General features: G+C 40.3%; 1 protein-coding gene across 1 annotated transcript in view; it reads left to right on the forward strand.

Annotated features, from left to right (window-relative positions):
- The window catches only part of PRKAR2A (protein kinase cAMP-dependent type II regulatory subunit alpha), an 84,663-nt gene that overhangs the window by 24,159 nt on the left and 38,329 nt on the right, over window positions 1–22,175 (forward strand). The window contains exon 2 of the mRNA XM_059077068.2: window positions 17,599–17,637. Within this exon, the coding sequence (XP_058933051.1) occupies window positions 17,599–17,637 (39 nt within the window). The remainder of the gene's footprint in view (window positions 1–17,598; window positions 17,638–22,175) is intronic.

Here is a 22,175-nt window from a genome sequence, read left to right on the forward strand (position 1 = left end):
CTTAACCACTGCACCACCAGGAAGTCCCACACCTTCCTCCTTTTAAAAAAAATTTCAGAAATAATTCTACCTATAAGTATTTAGGTTTATATCTCTAAGGACTAGTTTTAAAAATATACCCACAAAACTTTTATTACATCTAAAATAATTAACAATAATTCCTTAGTATCAAATATTTGATTTGTGTTCAAACTTCTCCACACATCTCCAGATAGGTTCCAAGAATTACATTTGGCTGCTTTATCTCTTAAGTCTCTTTTAGTCTATATGATCTTTCTTGATCTCTCTCTTTTTTCCTTTGAAGCCTATTTGTAGAATAAAGTTTATTTTGTAGATTTTTTTCACAATGTACAGTTTGCTGATTGCATCCCTATGATGTTTGCGTCAGAGTTCCCCATCCCCTGTTTTTCCTCTAATTTCATAATTGGCACTAGAGCAGTGGCTTTCAAATGAGGTTCCAGGATCAATAACATCAGCATCATCTGGGAAACTTATTAGAAATAGGGATTCTTGGCTTCACTGCAGGCCTGTTGAATCAGAAACTCTGAGGAAGGGGCCCTGCAGTCTTCTAAATGATACTGATGCACCCTAAAGTTTGAGAACCATTGCTGTATAGCCTTGATCAGATTCAAGTTTGTCCCTCTCCCACCCTACTCCCTTACCCCCACCAGCTATTTCATGGCTGTTGATGTGTTTTCCATTAGAAGGCACTTAAGGCTGACTGGTCTCTGATTTATGATGCTTATGTTCATGTTGATCATTGCCTAGGCTATATCTGTTAATTCCCTGGGGTTGCAAATGGCATTGTTCTAATTGTATCATTCCTTCTTTTTTTAAAAAATATTTTATTTATTTATTTGGCTGTATTGGGTCTTAGTTGTGGCATGTAGGATCTTCATTGCAGCATGCAGGCTCTTTCATTGCAGCACATGGGCTTCTCTTTAGTTGTGGCACACGGGCTCCAGAGTTTTTGGGCTCAGTAGTTGCAGTGCACAGGCTCTATTGTTGTGGGGTGCAGGCTCCGAGCGTGGGGCTCAGTAGTTGCAGCACGTGGGCTTTCTAGTTGAGGTGCACAAGCTCAGTAGTAGTGGTGTGTGGGCTTAGTTGCCCCACAGCATATGGGATCTTAGTTCCCTGACCAGGGATCGAACCCACATCCCCTGCATTGGAAGGCAGATTCTTAACCAGTGCACCACCAGGGAAGTCCCTCTATCATTCCTTCTTCATGCATAAGCTGGAAAAACTTCCCCTCATTAACTCTTAGGTTACCCTGTGGAATAGTTTGTTCAGAAAAGGCAGGATAAACGATGAGTCTTTGCTTTATTTACCTGTTTTCAGAATAAGTTGGTTCTCTAGCATCTGCCAAAAATGACAAATGAAGTCCTGTAACAAATCAGTGTAAATTTAAATATTTAACTGTATTTGATATTTTATCCATTGCCATTTTGTTCTTATTTGATGCTCATATTATCCTATCTTTGTGTCATGGGAACCTCTTCAGGTTTTCTCCTAATTCCTTTTGACATGATCCTAGCAGTCTTTTATAGTGTCCTTGATTTCTGGTAGAAGATTTTCCAGTCTTGTTATATGTTTAGCTCCAGACTAGGAATTAGCAATTTCTTCAAGGAACCCTGTTTCTCTTTAGACAAAAATAGTAGAGATCATAAAATGCATGGTAGGGCTGCTCTTTACTCCAGAGGTTAGTCATATTTCCAATTTAAACTCAGGACTGTAATGCTTTTACTCAACCTAATGTATATCCTTTCTTTAATGTCAGAAATCCCAGTATTCAGTAACACAATTACTCATTTTCTTTATCCCATAATGCCCACATAACAGTCTCAGAATCGTAGACCAGCAGTATTATTTCTGTACACTATTTCTTCAGTACTTGTTATCTTTAGAGTATACCCCGCTAGGATATCCAATTAAAGTCATTTGAAATAGTTCTTTGTGTGATTCTCCTCCCAATTAAATATACAGTTAGTTTGCTTTATGTTTTGGGGATTGCTATTTTTTTTTAAATTTTTATTTATTTATTTATTTTTGGCTGCGATGGGTCTTCGTTGCTGCTTGCAGGCTTCAGTAGTTGTGACTCGCAGGCTCGAGAGCGCAGGCTCAGTAGTTGTGGCGCTCGGGCTTAGTTGCTCCGCAGCATGTGGGATCTTCCTGGACCAGGGCTCGAATTCGCGTCCCTTGCATTGACAGGAGGATTCCTAACCACTGTGCCACCAGGGAAGCCCGGGGATTGCTTTTTCAAATTTAATTTTATAATTATGTAAAATATTTACATGGTTCCAAAGTCAACCAAATAAGGTATATTCAGAGAAGCCTGCCTTCTACCCTTGTAGCTTCCATCTGATTCCCTCGGCTGTAGCAGTGATTTTCATCCTTGGGAGCTTTTAAAAAGTACTGATGCTCAGACTCCACATCCAAGCAATTAATTCATAATTCGGGAGAGGAAGTGGAGGAGAGTGAGACCCAGCCATCAGTATTTTTTACAAGTTCCCAGGTGATTTTCAGGGATAGCCAAAGTTAAGTGAAGAACTACTGACATTTAACTTTTTAAATAAAATCTATATCATTCCATTTAAAAACACACACACAGAGAGACACAAATGGGATGCATCTATTTAGATTCCTTTCTCTCTGTCTTAAACATAAGGAACTATACTGCTGCACTCTTTGGTGAACAGCATGACCTGGAAAGCAGTTGTAACACACTGTGCATTTAACCAAGCTCCCAAACTGCCCTTCAGCTGCGAAAGCTGGAGAATGCCAATGGGAGAGATGTTAACAGGACTTAAAGAAAAGCAACAATTGAGTATTTTTCTTCTAAAATATATTTTTAAAGTATAAAAGTAAGAAACTGTAAACACATATATGTATAATTCTAAAAATTAGGAATCCTGGGACATCATGAACATACATGTGACTTGGGATCTGCATCTTATTGCATGATTCAGATATACTAACTGGCATGGTCTGTGCTTTCCACTTAATTACATGCTAGTCTGCGACATGTCTTGTGTTCTCATTATAACATGAAATTTTGTTTATAAGAAACAGAAAATGGTTTAATTTTTCTAATCTGTTTTTTTAATTCAGTTACCAAGGTGTTTTTTCCATCAATTACTGATTCCATTTTTTCCTCTCTGCTCTAATCCAAGCATTCAGTAGATATTGTGAGTGCCAACTGATGGTCTATCAGTTTGAAACAGTTCTGTGGCTACACAGTTTGGGAAATGTTGCTGTGGCTTGGGGACCTATTAAAAAGCTTTATAAAGAGGGGAGGGATGTTGTCATGTTGGACCCTAGGAGGGTCCAACAGTGTGGAGGACTGGTCCAAAGCAGGGTGAGAGTGGATGCTGGGACACTGCATTGCAATCCACTGTAATAATACAAGTGAATGGTGATTAGGGCCTAAATTGAGCCAAGTGCAAGCGTTAGTGTTAGGGGCTAGCAGGAATGTTATAAAAAAAAGGAATATTTTCCTTGAGTTGAATCATCACTTCTAAGGTGTGTTTCTCTGTTTTTCAAGTCCAGAAAGTAGATTTAAATGCACCCATATATGCTCATTACCTTGATGACTGACTCATGTTAATTAAATTCATTGGAAACTGACTTATACAGGAATTAGGTAGACCCAGCTTTCTATCCTTGCTCTGTCACAGCACAGACCTTCAGTATTTTCATTCTTAAGAAGGGAATTCTTGACTGCTTTTCAAGGGTGGTGAAAATTAAAGAAGATACATGCTATATACCTACCACAGTGTCTGGTGTAATAATGGGTTAGGCAGTCTTTTCTCTTGATCATAGAACTCATATTCCCCAAACCCGGGGAACCTGCTTATATTAAAATCTTTAGGAAGTTGGATTGTCAATAAGAACTTTGATTAGAATGCACAGAATTAGAACCAACAAAATAGCAATAGCTGTATTACTATGGTACATTACCTTGATATTCTTATGACAAACCACCCTTGCATGCCTGGGATTAATCCTGCTTGGTCATAGTATATAATCTTTATAATGTTGTTGGATTTGGTTGGATTTGCTAGTGGGTTTTTTTGTTTGTTTTTTCGTTTGTTTTGTAGGATTTTTTCATCTGTATTCATAAGAGATACTGATCTGTAGGTTTTTTTCTTGTGGTATCTTTGCCTGGGTTTAGTATCAGGATAATGCTGGCTTCATAAAATGTATTATGAAATATACCCGTTCCTAATTTGGGGGAAGAATTTCAGGAGAAGTGGTATTAAATCTCCTCTAAATGTTTGGAAGAATTCACCAGAGAAGCCATGAGATCCTGGACCTTTCTTTGTTAGGAGGTTTTTATTTTAATTAATTAATTAATCTATCTATGTATCTATCTATTTATTTATTTATTTATGGCTGTGTTGGGTCTTCGTTTCTGTGCGAGGGCTTTCTCTAGTTGCGGCGAGCGGGGGCCACTCTTCATGGCGGTGCGCGGGCCTCTCACTGTCGCAGCCTCTCTTGTTGCGGAGCACAGGCTCCAGATGCGCAGGCTCAGTAGTTGTGGCTCACGGGCCTAGTTGCTCCGCGGCATGTGGGATCTTCCCAGACCAGGGCTCAAACCCGTGTCCCCTGCATTGGCAGGTGGATTCTCTACGACTGTGCCACCAGGGAAGCCCAGGAGGTTTTTAAATTACTGATTGCATCTCCTTACTTGTTATTGTTCTGTTGAGATTTTCTATTCCTTCCTGAGTTAGTTCTGGTAATTTATGTGTTTCTAGGAATTTGTTAATTTCATCTGGGTTGTCTGATTTGTTGGTCATCAGTCAGCCACCTTTTCTGTCTTTTCTTTTTAAATTTATTTTTATTTTAAAATATTATCATACAATAAAATTTACTTTTTTGGTCTATAGTTCTGTGAATTTTAACACATATGTAGATTTGTGTAACCACCACCACAGTCAGGATATAGAGCAATTCCATCACCCCAAAAACCTACTTTGTGGTATTATAGTCGCATTTTCTACTAACTCCTAGCTCCTGGCAGCCACTGTTGCCTGTCACTAGATCTGTTCTCTGTCACTAGTTTTGTCTTTTTAAGAATGTTATATAAATAGTCATACAGTATGTATATTTTGAGACTTTTTTCACTCAGCATAATGTCTTTGAGATTCATCCAAGTTATGTTATCAATAGTTTTTTTTTAAATTACTGAGTAGTATTTCATTGTATAGATATACCACATTTTATTCATTCATCTGTTTCCAGTGTTTGGTAACAATGAATAGAGCTGCTAAGGACACTTCATAGTGTCTTTGGATTCCTGATTGTCCATTCACTGAAATCTTTACGTTTGTGATCATCAACTCTACAGGTTTTCTGGAGGATGATTTTTTTTTTAATTTTTATTTTTGGCCACATCCTGCAGCATGTGGGATCTTAGTTCCCCAACCGGAGTTCGAACCTGTACCCCCTGCATTGCAAGTGCAGAGTCTTAACCACTGGACCACCAGGGAAGTCCCTGGAAGATGAATGTTTTTATGTACTTCTGGCACACAGTAGGTATTTAATAAAAACACATTCAGCAAATATATACTGAAAATCTGTCATGTGCTAAGCATTGGGAATACACTGGTAAATAGAAACAGACTTAACTCCTTCCCTTGGGAAGAGCTCACAGTCCTGTAGGGGACACTAACATCAACCAAATAATCACTTAGATTGTTCTAGCATTGTACCTGTGGCTTCACTGCTTTGAAGGAAAGACACTTTGTTTCCTCAGAGCCTGTAATAGGAATTTGAGCTCACCAGGTACGTCAAATATGGCTTCCCTGAGAGAAGTGACTACTATCTCAATTCCAAAGTTTGAAATAGGAGTTAACTAAGCAAAGTGGTGAGAAAAGCATTCTAAGAGAAGCCCTTGAAGTGAGAGGGAACTTGGGTTCCCTACTACCAGGGTGGCAGCCAGAATGCAGAGAGTAAGGAGAGCATGATCAGAGTTTTGTCCTTATCTGAAGACCAGTGAGAAGGCCACTGAATAATTTTATGTCATGAGTTGTGAGTAATGAGGATTATGGTTAGAAAAGATCATTCTAGCAGCTAGGTAGAAAAGGGATTTGGAGAGGGCTAGAGCTGGTACAGGTAATTTATTAAAAGGCTATTACTATAACTGAGGCTTGAGATGATGTTTGCATGAGTTGAAGCGGTGGGTGTTGAAGTTGGATTCAGAGCTCATGTAGAAGGTAAGATGATGGCCAGGTCTTAGGGATGGATTGGATATGGGGTATATGGAGAGAGAACTATCAAAGAAGACACCTATATTTTTTGGCCTATGCATTTGAATGGACAGCAGTGCTCTTTGTTAAGGTAAAGAACATGAGAAAGCCTTCAGCTTTGGGAAGATGGTAAGATCATGAGCTTGACAGTGGATATATGAGTTTGAGGTCTCCTGAGTTAAGCAGGAGATGACAAGTGGGCCATCTAATATTCTCATCTAGAGCTCGCTGAAGAGATCTAGGCCAGAGGTATGAGAGTGGGTCGTTACTTGAAGCTGTATGTATGAATGAAATCTTCCAGGGTGAGAGAACAGAGTGAGAAGCAGAGGGCATCTGACTGACAGACACTTTGAGGACCCTAGTTTTAAAGGACAGGCATAGGAGAGGAAACCTGCAAGGGTAAGGGGAAGGCGCATGTTGTAAATGAATGACAGCATGAAAATTTAGACAATATGCAGAACACTTTTATTGTACAAATCTGAAACTCTATACCCATTAAACAACAACTTCCCTCTCCACCCCCCATCCCCACCTTCTGGTAACCACCATTCTACTTTCGGTTTCTATACATTAAATTTTTTTTTACTGTAAAAAAATACGTTTGAGAAATATTGGTCCTAGGATATCAGCAATACATTCCCTACTCCAACTCAAACATCTGTGTACCTACTGTGTGTCAGGCCACTGTACTGATTCCAAGGCCACTGTAGAGATTCTAAGATGAGGTAGATATGACCACTACTTTTGAGAAGCTCCCATTCTACCTTGGAAACAAAGACCAACAAAGCAAGTGCTGTTTGCCAGGTACAGAAAGACAGGAATATTTTGTAGACTGGTTTAAAGGAGAAGCAAAGGCACAGAAACCTCAGATTATAAAATCTGTAGCTTGATGAGGTAGGAAGTGGCAAGCATTAAGATTAGGAAAGTGAAATAAAAGGCAGATTGTGAAAAGTCCTTGAAAGAAATATTTTGGACCTTATGCAGAGGCAATGGCAAGCTGTCAGAGATTTTATTTATCAGGGGAGTGATGTGATTAGTAGTCTGTACTTGGAAGATTTCCAGAGCTGCATGGAAGCTGCATGGGGTGCTTGCAGGGGGTGTTCTTTTAAAGAGGCTAGAGGAAGCATAGAGAGTGGACACAGATTTCAGGAGCAGGTTCAGCAAGTCTTCGTGCCCAATTGAATGTGTTGGGGGGGTGGAGGGGGAAGGGTAATGTGGTGAAGCGGAGGGAGAAGGTAGAGACAGACTTTGGTGGTGATGGTGGCAGGGAGACCTTGTACAGATTTGGCCTTAGTGATTCAAGTGCAAACCCCCAGAGGCAACCAGAAATAGAAGTCTGGAGCTCAGGAACAAGGTAGGTCTATTTAAATAGATTTGAGTGTGTGTGGGTGTGTGTGTGTGTGTGTAGGGCTGTGGGGGTGTGTGTAGGGGTGTGTGGGGGTGTGTGTAGGGGTGTGTGTGTGTGTAGGAACAGAATGACATTGCTACAAAAGTTGTGCAGAAAAGATGGCCCAAGAAGGAAGCCTGAGGCTTCCAGAAAGGAACCAGAAAGGAACCAGAAAGGTGTGAGGAGACATGGAAAATGTTTGGCCAAGACAGTGGAAAGGAGAATTTCAAAAGTAGGGCTGTTCCACAGTGTTAGGTGTCAGGGAGATCCAATAGGATGGGGAAGGGACAGAGGGTGACAGTGAGCTGCCAGACACCCAGGGAGTGAGGAGCATGGCCCGGCTGCATCTGGTGCCTGAGTTCTACTCAGGAGAAAGCTTTATTTATTATCCAGTGGATGCCTCCACAGTGCTTTTACCAAACAAACTGCCGATACCATTAAGAAAATTTATTTCTGAATTTGCTGATTTCAAAAGCTTAGAAACGTCTGTTATTTTGTATCTTTTATAAAGTCTCACTATGCAAAGAGTTACAATCTTTTTCATGTTACTTAGTTTCTACAGGTGGTCAGCATTGATACTTTTTAGACTTCTCTCCTTGCCTGAAGAAAATAAGAATGTCCCAACTTTTCCTGCTTTTTTTTTGGAGTCGGCTTCCTTTAGTTTAGATCATTAAATGTTTTATAGTTTCACCCCACAAGAAGCAAAATATCAACCACAAAAGTGGCAAAAGTGGTAGAAACAGTTATAAAATAGTTAATACTTTAAAAAAGCTCATTCCGGGCTTCCCTGGTGGCGCAGTGGTTGAGAGTCCGCCTGCTGATGCAGGGGACACGGGTTTGTGCCCCGGTCTGGGAAGATCCCACATGCCACGGAGCGGCTGGGCCCGTGAGCCATGGTGGCTGAGCCTGCGCATCCGGAGCCTGTGCTCCACAACGGGAGAGGCCACAACAGTGAGAGGCCCGCGTACCACACACAAAAAAACAGAAACAGATTCACAGATACAGAGAACTAGTGATTACCAGTGGGGAGAGGGGCAAGATAGGGGAAGGGAATTAAGAGGTACAAAATACTAGATATAAAGTAAATAAGACATGAGGATATAATGTATAGCACAAGGAATATAGCCAATGTTTTATAATAACTTTAAATGGAGTATAATCTATAAAAATATTGAATCATGTTATATGCCTGAAACTAATATAATATTATAAATCAACTATACTTCAGTTTTTAAAAGATTAAGTTTGTCTGTGAGTGGCAGAAAATCCAAAATAATAGCACTTAAAGGAAGCCTAAAGTTCAGGGCCAGTAGGACAGGAAGCTTCATGAAGTTGTCAGGGGTCCAGGTCATCCTGTCCTGCTACTTTGCAAGCTTATTTCTACTCTTTTCTAGAGATGAAAGACAAAATGTAATTAAAACACATAGAATTAGTAGTGTAACTGTGTTATTTGAGAATATAAAGTAAATCTCAGGATAAACAGCCCAAAGAGTTGATGCAGTTGCCTCTGGGGAGCAGGAATTGTGAGTAGGGAGAGATGGATTACAAGACTGCTGCATTTTGTTGATGTTGTTTTCTTAGTTATAGCCTTATAGTACTGATTGGCTTTTAAATTTGTGATATGTAAAAGTTTGATTAAAGACAAAATTCTAGAAAATTAGAGTTATTTCATATAGTGCTTGTGCGAATTTTTTTTCACATAACAATATATTTTAAAGGTCTCCCTGGCAGTTCATATAGGTCTGTTGCACCCTAAATTTTAATGGCTGCATAGAGGTTCGTACTCTGACTATACCAGTTGTTTCCTTAGCTTCTTTTTCTAGACAACTTTTATTCTCATTTTTTTTTCTATTACATACAATACTATAGTGATTATGTCATATATATATAAAACGTATTCCTAGAAGTGGAATTATTACTAGGTCAAAGACAGTTCACAGTTAAAATTTTGACAGAGACTGCCAGATTTTCTTCCAAAAATTTTTTTAAAAATAAATTTATTTATTTATTTTTGGCTTTGTTGGGTCTTCGTTTCTGTGCGAGGGCTTTCTCCAGTTGCGGCGAACAGGGGCCACTCTTCATCGCAGTGCACGGGCCTCTCACTTTCGCGGCCTCTCCCATTGCAGAGCACAGGCTCCAGACGCGCAGGCTCAGTAGTTGTGGCTCACGGGCTTAGTTGCTCCGTGGCATGCGGGATCTTCCCAGACCAGGGCTCGAACCTGTGTTCCCTGCATTGGCAGGCAGATTCCCAACCACTGTGCCACCAGGGAAGCCCCCAAAATTTTAAGATCACTCTGATAACTGTGTTGAGAATAGATTGATGTGGAGCAAGATGGGCCTTGAGAAGACAAGTTTGGAGGCTGTTGCTATCATCCCAGCGAGAAATGCACTTCAGACTAGGGTAACAGTGGATATGGAGAAAGGTAGACTGATTCACGAAATAAAGTAGGTGAGAGAACAGCTGGAATTATTAATGAAGTAGATGTGAGTAATGAAAGAAAGGAAGGAGTCAGTATGATTCAGATGGACCAGTGACATCAATTAGTGTCTTCAAGTGAGATGAAACCTACTTGCCATGGCCAGATTAGATGAATTTGTAGATACTTTGCAACTCTGACATTGTATGATTTTTGGATCCATAACAACACCCTTATTTATAGATTGAATGATACTCATATTGAATACTTTGTGTTTTATAATTGTGGGTATATAATTTTATTTGATTTCTTTTATTGTGCAAACATTGAGTTTATCCCTATACTGCATATATTTTAATCTTCTATAAATCTCTGGAATCCTTTTGTTTACCTCGTGTGTGCAGCCACACATCTAACCAAAGTGCTTCTTTCCTCCACCAGCTGCAGTCAGTGATCTTTATAAAATGTAGTCTGCGAGCTTCCCTGGTGGCGCAGTGGTTGAGAATCCGCCTGCCGATGCAGGGGACACGGGTTTGTGCCCTGGTCCAGGAAGATCCCACATGCCGCGGAGCGGCTGGGCCTGTGAGCCATGGCTGCTGAGCCTGTGCGTCCGGAGCCTGTGCTCCACAACAGGAGAGGCCACAAGAGTGAGAGGCCCACATACCACACACACACACAAAAAAAATGCAGTCTGCGATGACTCCCTTTGCTCCAGTTTCTTCATATTGTAACAGAAGTGCTGTGTCCATAGCTGATCCACTCACAGGGAACATTTCCAAGTGGTTCTGTTCCATTCCACCTTGTTTGCGGTGTCCAAGCCCCCATCCTCTCTCCTGTGGTCTTATAGGTCTTCCGGACTGTGGGAAAGTAGAGGGCCCCCAGGTGGGGAATCAGTGGAGCAAGAGGATAGGTATTCCATACTGGAGGACTTTCCTGACACTCCCTATTATTGGGGTTGGTAATCCTTTCTTTTCTCTTCTTCCAGTTAATACTTCATCTCTCATTAAGTCTTGGTCATTATTCTCCAGATTTTCCCTTCCAGTTTTGCAGTCACATCCAAGGGACTCTTTATCAGGTACTTAAATCTTTGTTCCTGCTCTTCTCCCGCAGCTGGAGGAAAAAGAAAATACGTAGAAATAACTAGTTTATTACTTCTGAATATTGCCCTGCCACAGCATGGCTTCCAAAATAGGCCTTGCTCACCTCTTCACCCTCATCTCTGTGCTGTTTTCCCACGTTGCTCATGCCATATCATACTTCTTTAATTTCCTGAAATCATAGGTTCACTCAACCCCATCCCAACTGTGCTTAGACCTTACTTTGTAGATCCAGACCTTCCTTCACTTTCTCTACATACTCTTCTTATGTGCTCACAGAGCACTTGACTTTGTTGTAGTATATATCACATGTTATGATTATGATATGATTATTTTGGGTCACTGGCTAGCTAGCTCCCGAGATCTTTGTGCGCAGGGGCCATATCTGAATCACTTTTATTTCCCCACTGGTAGGTAGCACAGTTCCTGTCCTAGAAGGGCTCAGTAATTATTTCTTGAATGAATAAATATGTATTTGGCACCAGCCAATATTGAATGATTTTTATTTTGGTCAAGGATAGAGGTAATAATCAATATAGAAGAACAATATAGAGGAAAATTGTGATTTTAGAAGAGGCTACTTTATTTTTCTAACAAGTAAGTATGTTTTATTCAGAAACATAAGCATGATCTATGGAAACTAATAATAGGAAACCAGTTAGGGCTTCCCTGGTAGCGCAGTGGTTAAGAATCCACCTGCTAATGCAGGGGACATGGGTTCGAGCCCTGGTCTGGGAAGATCCCACACGCCACGAAACAACTAAGTCTGTACGCCACAACTACTGAGCCTGCACTCTAGAGCCCGCAAGCCACAATTACTGAGCCCGTGTGCCACAGCTACTGAAGTCCACGTGCTTAGAGCCTGTGCTCCGCAACAGAGAAGCCACTGCAATGAGAAGTTCATGCTCTGCAACGAAGAGTAGCTCCCGCTCGCAGCAACCAGAGAAAGCCCACAAGCAGCAACAAAGACCCAATGCAGCCAAAAATGAATGGATTAATTAATTTTTAAAAATAGGAAACCAGTTAATATAATTCATCGTAATAGGTAAAGTAAAAAATCATGTTATCATTTCTATAGATAACTAAAAATACTATTTAGTAAAATTCAAAAATTCCTGGTAAATTTGGAAGATATCCTTTAACAACTGGTATATAATTGATAACAGATTTACTAGAATAAGAGGCTACTTTAATAATAGTTGGAAGCCAGGTTGCAAAAGCCTCAAAAAAAAAGAATGTTCTGCTCACAAAACAACTCATTTGGGCAGCTTGGTGTTGGAAGTAGGTATGTGAATTATATAACTAGAGGCCTTAGCAGGGTCAGATAGGAGTTTTCTGTAGGTAGATAGTGGGAAGATGGATATTAAATGTTAGATAGACTAGAGAAAAGGCTCAATGGGATGGGCCTCATTATCAGCACATGGTCACATGTACCAGCAGAAACTACCACACCAAGGCAAACACACCATTGGAGCTTTTGCTTTAAACTTTGATGACCATGTATCTAGTTTAACCAGCACAAGATTCTACAGGATAAAAAAGTGAAGAAACAATAGCAGCAAATCAAAACTACAATGGGGTATCACCTCACACCAATCAGAATGGCCATCATCAAAAAATCTACAAACAATAAATGCTGGAGAGGGTGTGGAAAAAAGGGAACTCTCCTACACTTGGTGGGAGATGTAAATTGATACAGCCACTATGGAAGACAGTATAGAGCTTCCTTAAAGAACTAAAAATAGAACTACCATATGGCCCAACAATCCCGCTACTGGGCATATACCCAGAGAAAATCATAATTCAAAAAACCACATGCACCCCAGTGTTCATAGCAGCACTATTTACAATAGCCATGACATGGAAGCAACCTACATGTCCATCGACAGAGGAATGGATAAAGAAGATGTGGTTCATATATACAATGGAATATTACTCAGCCATAAAAAGGAATGAAATTGGGTTATTTTTAGGACGTGGATGGACCTAGAGACTGTCACACAGAGTGAAGTAAGTTAGAAATAGAAAAGCAAATATCGTATAATAACGCATATATGTGGAATCTAGAATAATGATGTAGATGATCTTACTTGCAAGGCATAAACAGAGACACAGACATAGAGAACAAATGTATGGATACCAAGGGGGAAAGGGGTGGGGTGGGAGGAATTGGGAGACTAGAATTGACACATATACATTATTGATACTATGTATAAAATAGAAAACCGATGGGAACATACTGTATAGCACAGGGAACTCTACCTAATGCACTCTGGTGACCTAAATGGGAGGGAAGTCCGAAAGGGAGGGGATATCTGTATGTGTATGGCTGATTCATTTTGTTGTGCATTGGAGGCTAACACAACATTGTAAAGCAACCATACTCCAAAAAAATTAATAATAAATAAATAAATTTTAAAAATAAAAAAATTTAAAAGGAAAGAATAGCAGCATTCTTTCCCTCTTCTTACCCATAGAGAAAGCAGAATGAATTTGTGTGTGATATGGTGGATTTTTTTTGTCTTCTCTGTTTTCCTTCTCTTCCCTTCTCTGTCTCTTTTTTCTTAATTGTGAACCAACGAGTCCCATAGTTTATTGATTGGGTCTCAGAATGCTAAATGGGTTACTCGGCGCTTTTCTTGGACTTTTCTTGCATCATGAGCGTTCCTCCTTTGACACCCTGCTTCTCCCTCATCTGTTTTTCCAGGCACCCTGGGACATTCGCACTCTCCAAAAACTTTCTTGCCTTTGGGGCTTTCGTCAAGTTATTTCATCTGCCCAGAGATGTACTTTCACCCCTGCCTACAGAGGCCCAGCACAATTGCCACCCATTGGTGGCAGCCCTTCCTGGCAATACCTTTGTTGTGATTAACCACTCTAATGGGCCTGCCCTAACAGCTGCTTTGTAGTCCACTTTTGAGATTTACTGTGCTGTGTTATGTTTTACTATGCTGAGGTCCTCCAAACACAAGGCCCTAATTAATGCCCTGCTTCTGTTATTTGCCTCTGTACATAGCTGGTGTTGCTAACATCCTACCAGCCCATCTTTAAGTTGAGTGTGCCTATTTGCCACAGCAGTTGTAGAAGCTTGAGTCCTGAGCTTTGCCCTGCCCTAGCTGTGCTTGGATTATGTTCTCCAGGTTTGGTTTGGTTTGGTTTGGCTTTAATATTTATTTATTTGGTTGTGCCAGGTCTTAGTTGTGGCAGGTGGGCTCCTTAGTTGTGTCTTGCCGGCTCCTTAGTTGCAGCTTGAGGACTCCTTAGTTGCGGCACATGGGCTCGTTAGTTGTGGCATATGAACTCTTAGTTGCGGCATGCATGTGGGACCTAGTTCCCTGACCAGGGATCGAACCTGGCCCCCAGCATTGGGAGGGCGGAGTCTTAACCACTGTACCACTGGGGAAGTCCCTGTTCTCCAGGTTTTTATGCCGTATCCTACCATGCTCATAGTGAAGATTCTATTATCTTGTCCATCATGTTTCAGTTTAAAATAGGAGAGACTTTGGGAAATGTTTTCAAATTCTCCAGCATGTTCTTAATATTCACCACATAAAATATTCTACCTGCTCAAAGGACCACGTTTTAATTTCAGGGTATGTCAGCATTTATGAGTTCATTTAATCAGGAATAATGACTTTTAGTTTCCACTGAGATTGCATTTGTTGATTTTTTTTTTTTTTTTTTTTTTTTTTGCGGTACGCGGGCCTCTCTCTGCTGTGGCCTCTCCCGCCGCGGAGCACAGGCTCCGGACGCACAGGCCCAGCGGCCATGGCTCACGGGCCCAGCCGCTCCGCGGCATGTGGGATCCTCCCGGACTGGGCCACGAACCTGTGTCCCCTGCATCGGCAGGCAGACTCTCAACCACTGCGCCATCAGGGAAGCCCCTGTTAATATTTTTGAGGCACGTGTTTTCAGATCAGGTAACCTAAATTTTAAGTCTTCCTATGCCCTATGTATTTGTTTATAATAGAAAAGGAGAGCATTTTAGGCATTGTTTTCTGTTGGAAGATTTTCTCATACTTACACTGGTTGAATACTTTGACACATAAACTCTGATGTGCTCTGTTTTGGGCTATTTAAGCAGTGGTGAAATTACAATAGATGGTCTCTGTCTGCTGTTGTCATTAATTACATTCTCTGTGCCTTGGCATTGTATCTTGCTCCAACTGCAGCTGTTTCCTTTGGCCCTCTGAAAGCTTATAAGATGTGTAGTAATTTAAAATGAAATAACACATAGATTTATCAGGCAGCATGTTTGTGTTATTAATTACATTTTACACTGCAAGTCACTTTTTTTTTAAGTACTTTTGAACTCTTTCACAGAGGGAGTGCTTTAGGAATTTAAAAAAAAATCATTTTGTCTTTTTTGCATGATATATGAAAGTATTGATTTTAAGTTTGCATTTAAAAATTTTGATTCCTTCTTTTATGTCTTTGTTTTAAACACACTGTTCTTACTTTATGATAATTCTGTAATCTTGATATCTAACCCTTTGTTTGAAGTATCCCCTGATAGCACCCATACTAAATTGTTTCACTGAGTACTTTATAATTTTAGGTTGTATACTAATGTTTGGTGGGGTTTTAATTTTGGAAATTCCATGAGGCCTGGGTTGAGGGCTTATGCTGGTGCACATTTCATCCATCTACCTGAGTGACAAGCACATGTGTTTCAGATGATCAAAGGAAACTCTCCCACATCTCTCAAGCTAGAATGCAAGCTCCATGAAATCAGGGATCTTTGTTTTGTTTACTAATGTCTCCCAAATTGTCTACTGTAGTGCACGGGTACTAGGTACTCTACCTATAATTGTTGCACTGAATCACTTCCTTTCCTGGTGGTTGGTTTAATTTTGACTAATCCACTTTTTATTGAGGAAGTAGTGACAGACTCTTGTAGGTACTTTCAGGAATGCTGGGGTTTTCTTTTGACTATTTGCCTATTTGTTCCAGTAACATGACTTTGACCCTGTGCTGTGCAAAAAGATAATCCTAATCCTATTAAGATGAATGAGCATTTGCCTCCTTCCTGGGTCTATGTTTGTTTCAAAAACCTCGCATTAGAGTTTGGCTCTCTGAGCCGTCTTCAGTTTGTTTTTCACTAATCCTCAAATTTCTGTTTTTTGGAGGGTTATAAGGCATATTTTATATATTTTAAAAATAAAATTTATCAGATTAATGTTTGAAGGTAAAAAAACCCACCTTGTTTATTTTCTTTTATAAATTTATTTTTGGCTGCATTGGGTCTTCGTTGCTGCTTGCAGGCTTTCTCCAGTTGCGGCGAGCAGGGGCTGCCCTTCATTGGGATGTGCGGGCTTCTCGTTGTGGTGGCTTCTCTTGTTGCGGAGCACGGGCTCTAGGCGCGTGGGCTTCAGTAATTGTGGCACGCGGGCTCAGTAGTTGTGGCTCATGGGCTGCATGGGCTTAGTTGCTCCACGGCATGTGGGATCTTCCCTGACCAGGGCTTGAACCCATGTCCCCTGCATTGGCAGGCAGATTCTTTACTGCTGCGCCACCAGGGAAGTCCCTCCACCTTGTTTAAATGATATATAATTCAGTGGTAAGAATTTAGATAACCATCAAACATAAGGAATGATAGGTGAAAAGTATGAAAAATTAGCAAAAAAACTTTTTTTTGTTTGTTTTAACCTAAAAACGTGATCAGTTTTTCTGATTAATACAGTGACCGTGGGTGGAGAAAACCCACCTGTATTGAGGGAGAGTATAACTTCATGGTTAGTTTTTTATTTTAGTGTAATACTCATTAAATTATTTTATTTTATTTTTAGAAAAATATTTATTTTAAAATTTATTTGGTTGCATCACGTCTTAGTTGCAGCAGGCGGGCTCCTTAGTTGCAGTTCACCAGCTCCTTAGTTGTGGCATATGGGCTCCTTAGTTGCGGCACACGGGCATGCAAACTCCTAGTTGCGGCATGCATGTGGGATCTAGTTCCCTGACCAGGGATCAAACCTGGGCCCCTCCCTGCATTGGGAGCGAGGAGTCTTATCCACTGTGCCACCAAGGAAGTCCCTCATTAAGTTATTTTAAAATGAAATGTAAATGCAGGTCTAGCAGGCCTTGGGATTATCTTTAAAAGAAGAAAATTTAACTATCTGATATCATAAAATTACCAGTAAATTTAGTAGACTTCTTATTCATTTGGTGTTATACAAATTAGTTAGAACTTGGATGTTAACAGAAATAAAATTGCCACCCACGTTGAAGTTATAAAGAGCTTGTTTTCAAAGACATATATTATTATTTATATTATCTTTATGTGATCATGTTGAACCACTGTCTCTGGTTGATTATGGAAGAATATGAATTGATCCACCACTTGGTATTGAGGTTCCTAGTTCTGTTGTCAAAGATCTTTGCAAAAAGGGAGGATAAAGATGGGATCATGTGATATAATGATGACTAAACATTGCTTCTTTGTTTTGCAGTTCCAGTTCCTAACAGATTTGATCGGCGGCGAGTATCAGGTGTGTTCTTTTTCATAGCATACTACTGAAATGCTATTTTAAGATGGGATTATCGTAAATAAAAATAAAGTGATCTTTTTAATAAAAAGATAAGTTGATAGCATTATAGAACATTATAAAAATTACCTGTGGTTCCTTCATTCTGTTTCATTTTAAGTTCTGAGTATATATGTACTTATTTTTATATAATTGTAATCAGTTTTTCTCATTTATGTCATTAGTATTTTTCCATGTTCATAATTATGGCTTCTAAAAACTTTTCATATTACTACTTCTGGCATTCTATATTATGCTTGCCATTAGCTTCTTGCTTACATTGTTGAGCCACTTAAATTACTTCCTCAGTAATAGAGCTGGAAGTACCATTCTCTTGTCAGAGACTGAGTGTTGCCTTGGCTTTTTCTGTGTATTGCTTATTAGAGATAGTCTACAAAATAGGCTACAGGGAGAAAGACATCCTTCAAAGACCTTTTCCATCACCATCTCACTAACATAGGCAGTGCCTACTCCTTTCATTTATTTTTTAAATATATTTTTATATTGTTGACTTACAAACATACTCCTTTAATTTAGATGTAAGATATACCTCAAAGTGTTTTATTTGGGATTCCTTTGATTATTAACCAAAAATGAACATTTTCCAAATATGGGAAATCTATTTTATTTTCTTGTATGGGACTAGTTTGATGATATTTATCCCTTTTATCTGTTGTAGTCTAGATTATTTTTTGTAAGTGTGAATAAATTTCTATCATGATTTTTATTTATTTATTTATTTATTTTTGGCTATGTTGAGTCTTTGTTGCTGTGTGCAGGCTTTCTGTAGTTACGGAGAGTGGAGGCCACTCTTCACTGCGGTGCGCAGGCTTCTCATTGCGGTGGCTTCTCTTGTTGTGGAGCACAGGCTCTAGGTGCGCAGGCGTCAGTAGTTGTGGCACAAGGTCTCAGTAGTTGTGGCTTGCGGGCTCTAGAGCTCAGGCTCAGTAGTTGTGGCACGTGGGCTTAGTTGCTCCACGGTGTGTGGGATCTTCCCGGAACAGGGTTTGAACCCATGTCCTCTGCATTGGTAGGCAGATTCTTAACCACTGTGCCACCAGGGAAGCCCCTATCATGATTTTTTAACCTTTTGAAATTTTTAATACAAAATTTTCCAGGTTGGTGTGCTACTTATTTTAATTGTGCTGTTTTTTATTGACTCAAAAATTTTGATCTGTGACTGGTACCTTGAACACTACCTGGCACAGAGCAGGTACTCAGTATATATTTATTGACTACATCTCTTTTTTTTTTTCATGATTATTCCTAAGCTGAGAAGGTCCTCATTTTGTCATAGAGCTGATAAATATGTTTTCTGAAAGTTTTTCTTATAATAAGATGCTTGACTTTTGGATACATGTAGAGTTTATTTGATTGTACAGTGGGATGTTTATGTGTTTCAAAATTGCTACGTGAGCTGTATGTGTCACATCATTCTTTCATATCTGCTTGTTCTGGGGAGGTTTCTTGACTTTTGTCATATGACCTAACATCTGGTAAGGCTCAGAATCTCTTTCCTATCCCTCAATCATTTTCTTTGAGAAAATCTGCTCATTTATGTTTTCAGAAAGTTTTTGGTAAGGTGGTACACCAAAGTCTGTCGAAAGGAGTTTGAAGAATGTGTTGTTACTTATAGAAAGTCATTTACAGAGACAGGACTTCCCTGGTGGTCCAGTGGTTAGGACTCTGCACTTCCATTGCAGGGGGCACGGGTTCGATCCCTAGTTGGGGGGTCCCAACATGCTGTGAGGTACAGCCAAAAAAGAAAAAAAAAGTCTTAAGAGAGGAAATAGAAAAGAAATTGAGGCTAGTATGAGACCCATGAGCTACTATCTCCCATTTCTATTCATCTCTGCACCCTTTTTACCCAAAGATTAGTAATAGCTCTTGACATCCGTGGGACAGGCCTGGGGAATGGAGAGTGAGTGCAGTAACATCTCCTCCAGAGGTCACAGACGGTCACAGATGAATTGCTGCGTAGCCTCTCCGTCAATGTGGTTCAGTCCTTGAACTCTGCGGAGGACTCAGACAAGTACTTGGTATTATCCCTACCCTTAGCTTTTACAGTCTTACTGAAGAGTTAAAACTTTTTAATATCATTCAAATGTTAAGTGGAAAAAAAAGGATTCTTAATAGAGTCCAAAATGATTATGCAGGAGAGCAAATAGCTTGTTAGCAATAGCTAACATTGTTTGAGTGCAGGCTGTGTGCTAGGTGCACATTTTTAAGGTCTTTCTAAATGCCTGCCTTGTATTGTTGAATATAGTCCTCAGACTAACACTATGAGATACATGCTATGATTATCCCATTGTATGGATAGGGTAACTTGGGGGCAAAGCAGAGGTTAAGTAACTTGCAACAGTTGAGGTGATAAAGTGCCCACAGGTAGCATGGTTCCTAAGTACTACCCTTAGCATCCCTATGTACCCTTTCTTATACCCTCTGGAACTCTTGGTCAGTCTTCAGCTAAATCCATAAACTCAGAGAACAGAGCCTGTTCTATGAGTGCAGTCTTCATCTTCCTGATCTAACTGAAACTTGGCTGCCCTGCAGGCTTTTCAAGTGGCTCATTTCTCATTCACCTTCCTTGTAACACTGACAGGAGGTGGGTAAATATCTCTACTGTTCCTCATTGTTGCTTCCAGGCCATTCTCTCTCCCTCCTCCCTAAAACCCTCGACTTCAAAACTCACATTATATTCTACCAGCCACTGCCCTCCTTGTTATTGTCCTCTAATAATCCCCAGGTTGTTCCTTCTTATTTCCACATAGATAATCCTTCCAGTCTGGTCCTTCTATTCCTTGACCTCCTTTTCTCCAAGGTTCTTGTCTTCCACCCTACTTCAGCCACTCATTTCCATGGTTGTATTGTGGTAGGACCAGCATTACAACTCTTCATATTCTCAATCAGTGATCCCAGTCTCCCACCACTGCCTGCTGTCTTCTAACAGCTCCTTTGCTGTCCCACTCCAGCTCTCACAACTCATTGATCCTGTCTCCTTTTCACTTTCTCGCTTCCTCTTTACTAACCTTAAATTTCTTGATCAGTGATTATAACCACTCCTTGGCACCTTCCCTCAATTCACTTTTCCCTTTTTATTTTCTTGGCTAAACCATACTGTGGTTAAACCCAATTCTCCACTTACTGTGTCTGCACCACAGCTGTACTTGGTTGAGGGAAAATACGCAGCCCTGTATTTCAGTTCATGATCATTAACTTCTAGTAGGCTCTTGATGGCAGCAATCATACTGTGTTTCTATACTTCTTTCACGCCCCTGTTCTCCTAGGTGAGCCTTTCATTTCTTCTCTCTCTCCAAACCTCCAACACCTCCTACCCCATCCTCATTCCTGTCAGATAATCTTCCTCTCAATGTAACTAAGGAAACAGTAGTAACAGAAGAGAATTTCCATAGGCTCCCACCCCATCTATCCTTCTTAATCTGCCTGTGAGTCCAGTTGTCCACCTGCACACTAGATCTCAACCCTTCATCCTTCCAGCAGTTACCTGTTCTTTATCCTGCATAATCTTTATTCTTCAACTGGATTATTTTTCTCAGCAAAGAAACATATCATTGGCTCTCCATTCTTAAAAATAAAACTTAAAAAAAATCACTCTTCCTTCTCTAGCTACCACCCTTTCTCTCTCCATATCTTTATAGCAAAACCCCTTGAAAGAATTGTCCATATTTCTAGTTTCTCTTCTATTCTCTCTTGAGCCCATTCTAGTTGGACTTTTGCTCCCATATCTCACCAAAGCTGCTTTATGTATTGCTCACTCACATTCTTCAGAAGGAAGGAACAAAGGAAGGGTTGAGGAATCAGGAAGAGAAATTACTGAAGGCAGAAAAAAAATCAAGAAACACTTCTTGGAGGGAGGCAGAAATTGCACTGGAAGTTGAAAAACATGGGTGCTATTTGGCCGGTACCAAGAAGGATGCATTCTAGGTGGAAAAATGTCTTAAGAACTTGAAGGGGGATAAACTGGACCTGGCTGCTCTGGCTGTAGGAGAGGAGATAAAATAAAATTGGAAAGCTAGTTGGGGAATGGGCTCCTAATGTGATCCAAGAATTTCAGCTAAAACTAGTTGTGTGAGGACATGTGCTGTGTCAAACACTGCAGAAGAGACTTCAACAACTCAGCGTGTCTGACTGAATAATAATCTGGAAAGTAAAGCAGCATAGGAGAGCTAACAGTTGTTGAGTGTCTCCTGTGAGCCCGGCCCTATGTTTAAATGTCACCTCCTATTATTAACCCTTTAACATGGTTCTAGTATTGTTTCCCCTCTTAGCGTTGAAGAGACCAAGGACTGGGGACATAGAGAAATAGTGAGTGAGCAATAGATGGACCTAAGCTCAGACTCCAGTGAGTGTAGCTTCAGAGATGAGCTTTTCCCCTCCTTGATGCTGCCTCTCCCTTTCAAATCACTGGAATTGAAAAGCTGTACCTTCCAAATCCTTCTAGCGGAACAGTCCCTCTACATCAAGTGATAAGTGCATCAAAT

Source organism: Kogia breviceps, chromosome 10 (assembly GCF_026419965.1).
Source record: "Kogia breviceps isolate mKogBre1 chromosome 10, mKogBre1 haplotype 1, whole genome shotgun sequence".
NCBI classification, from domain to species: Eukaryota; Metazoa; Chordata; class Mammalia; order Artiodactyla; family Physeteridae; genus Kogia; species Kogia breviceps.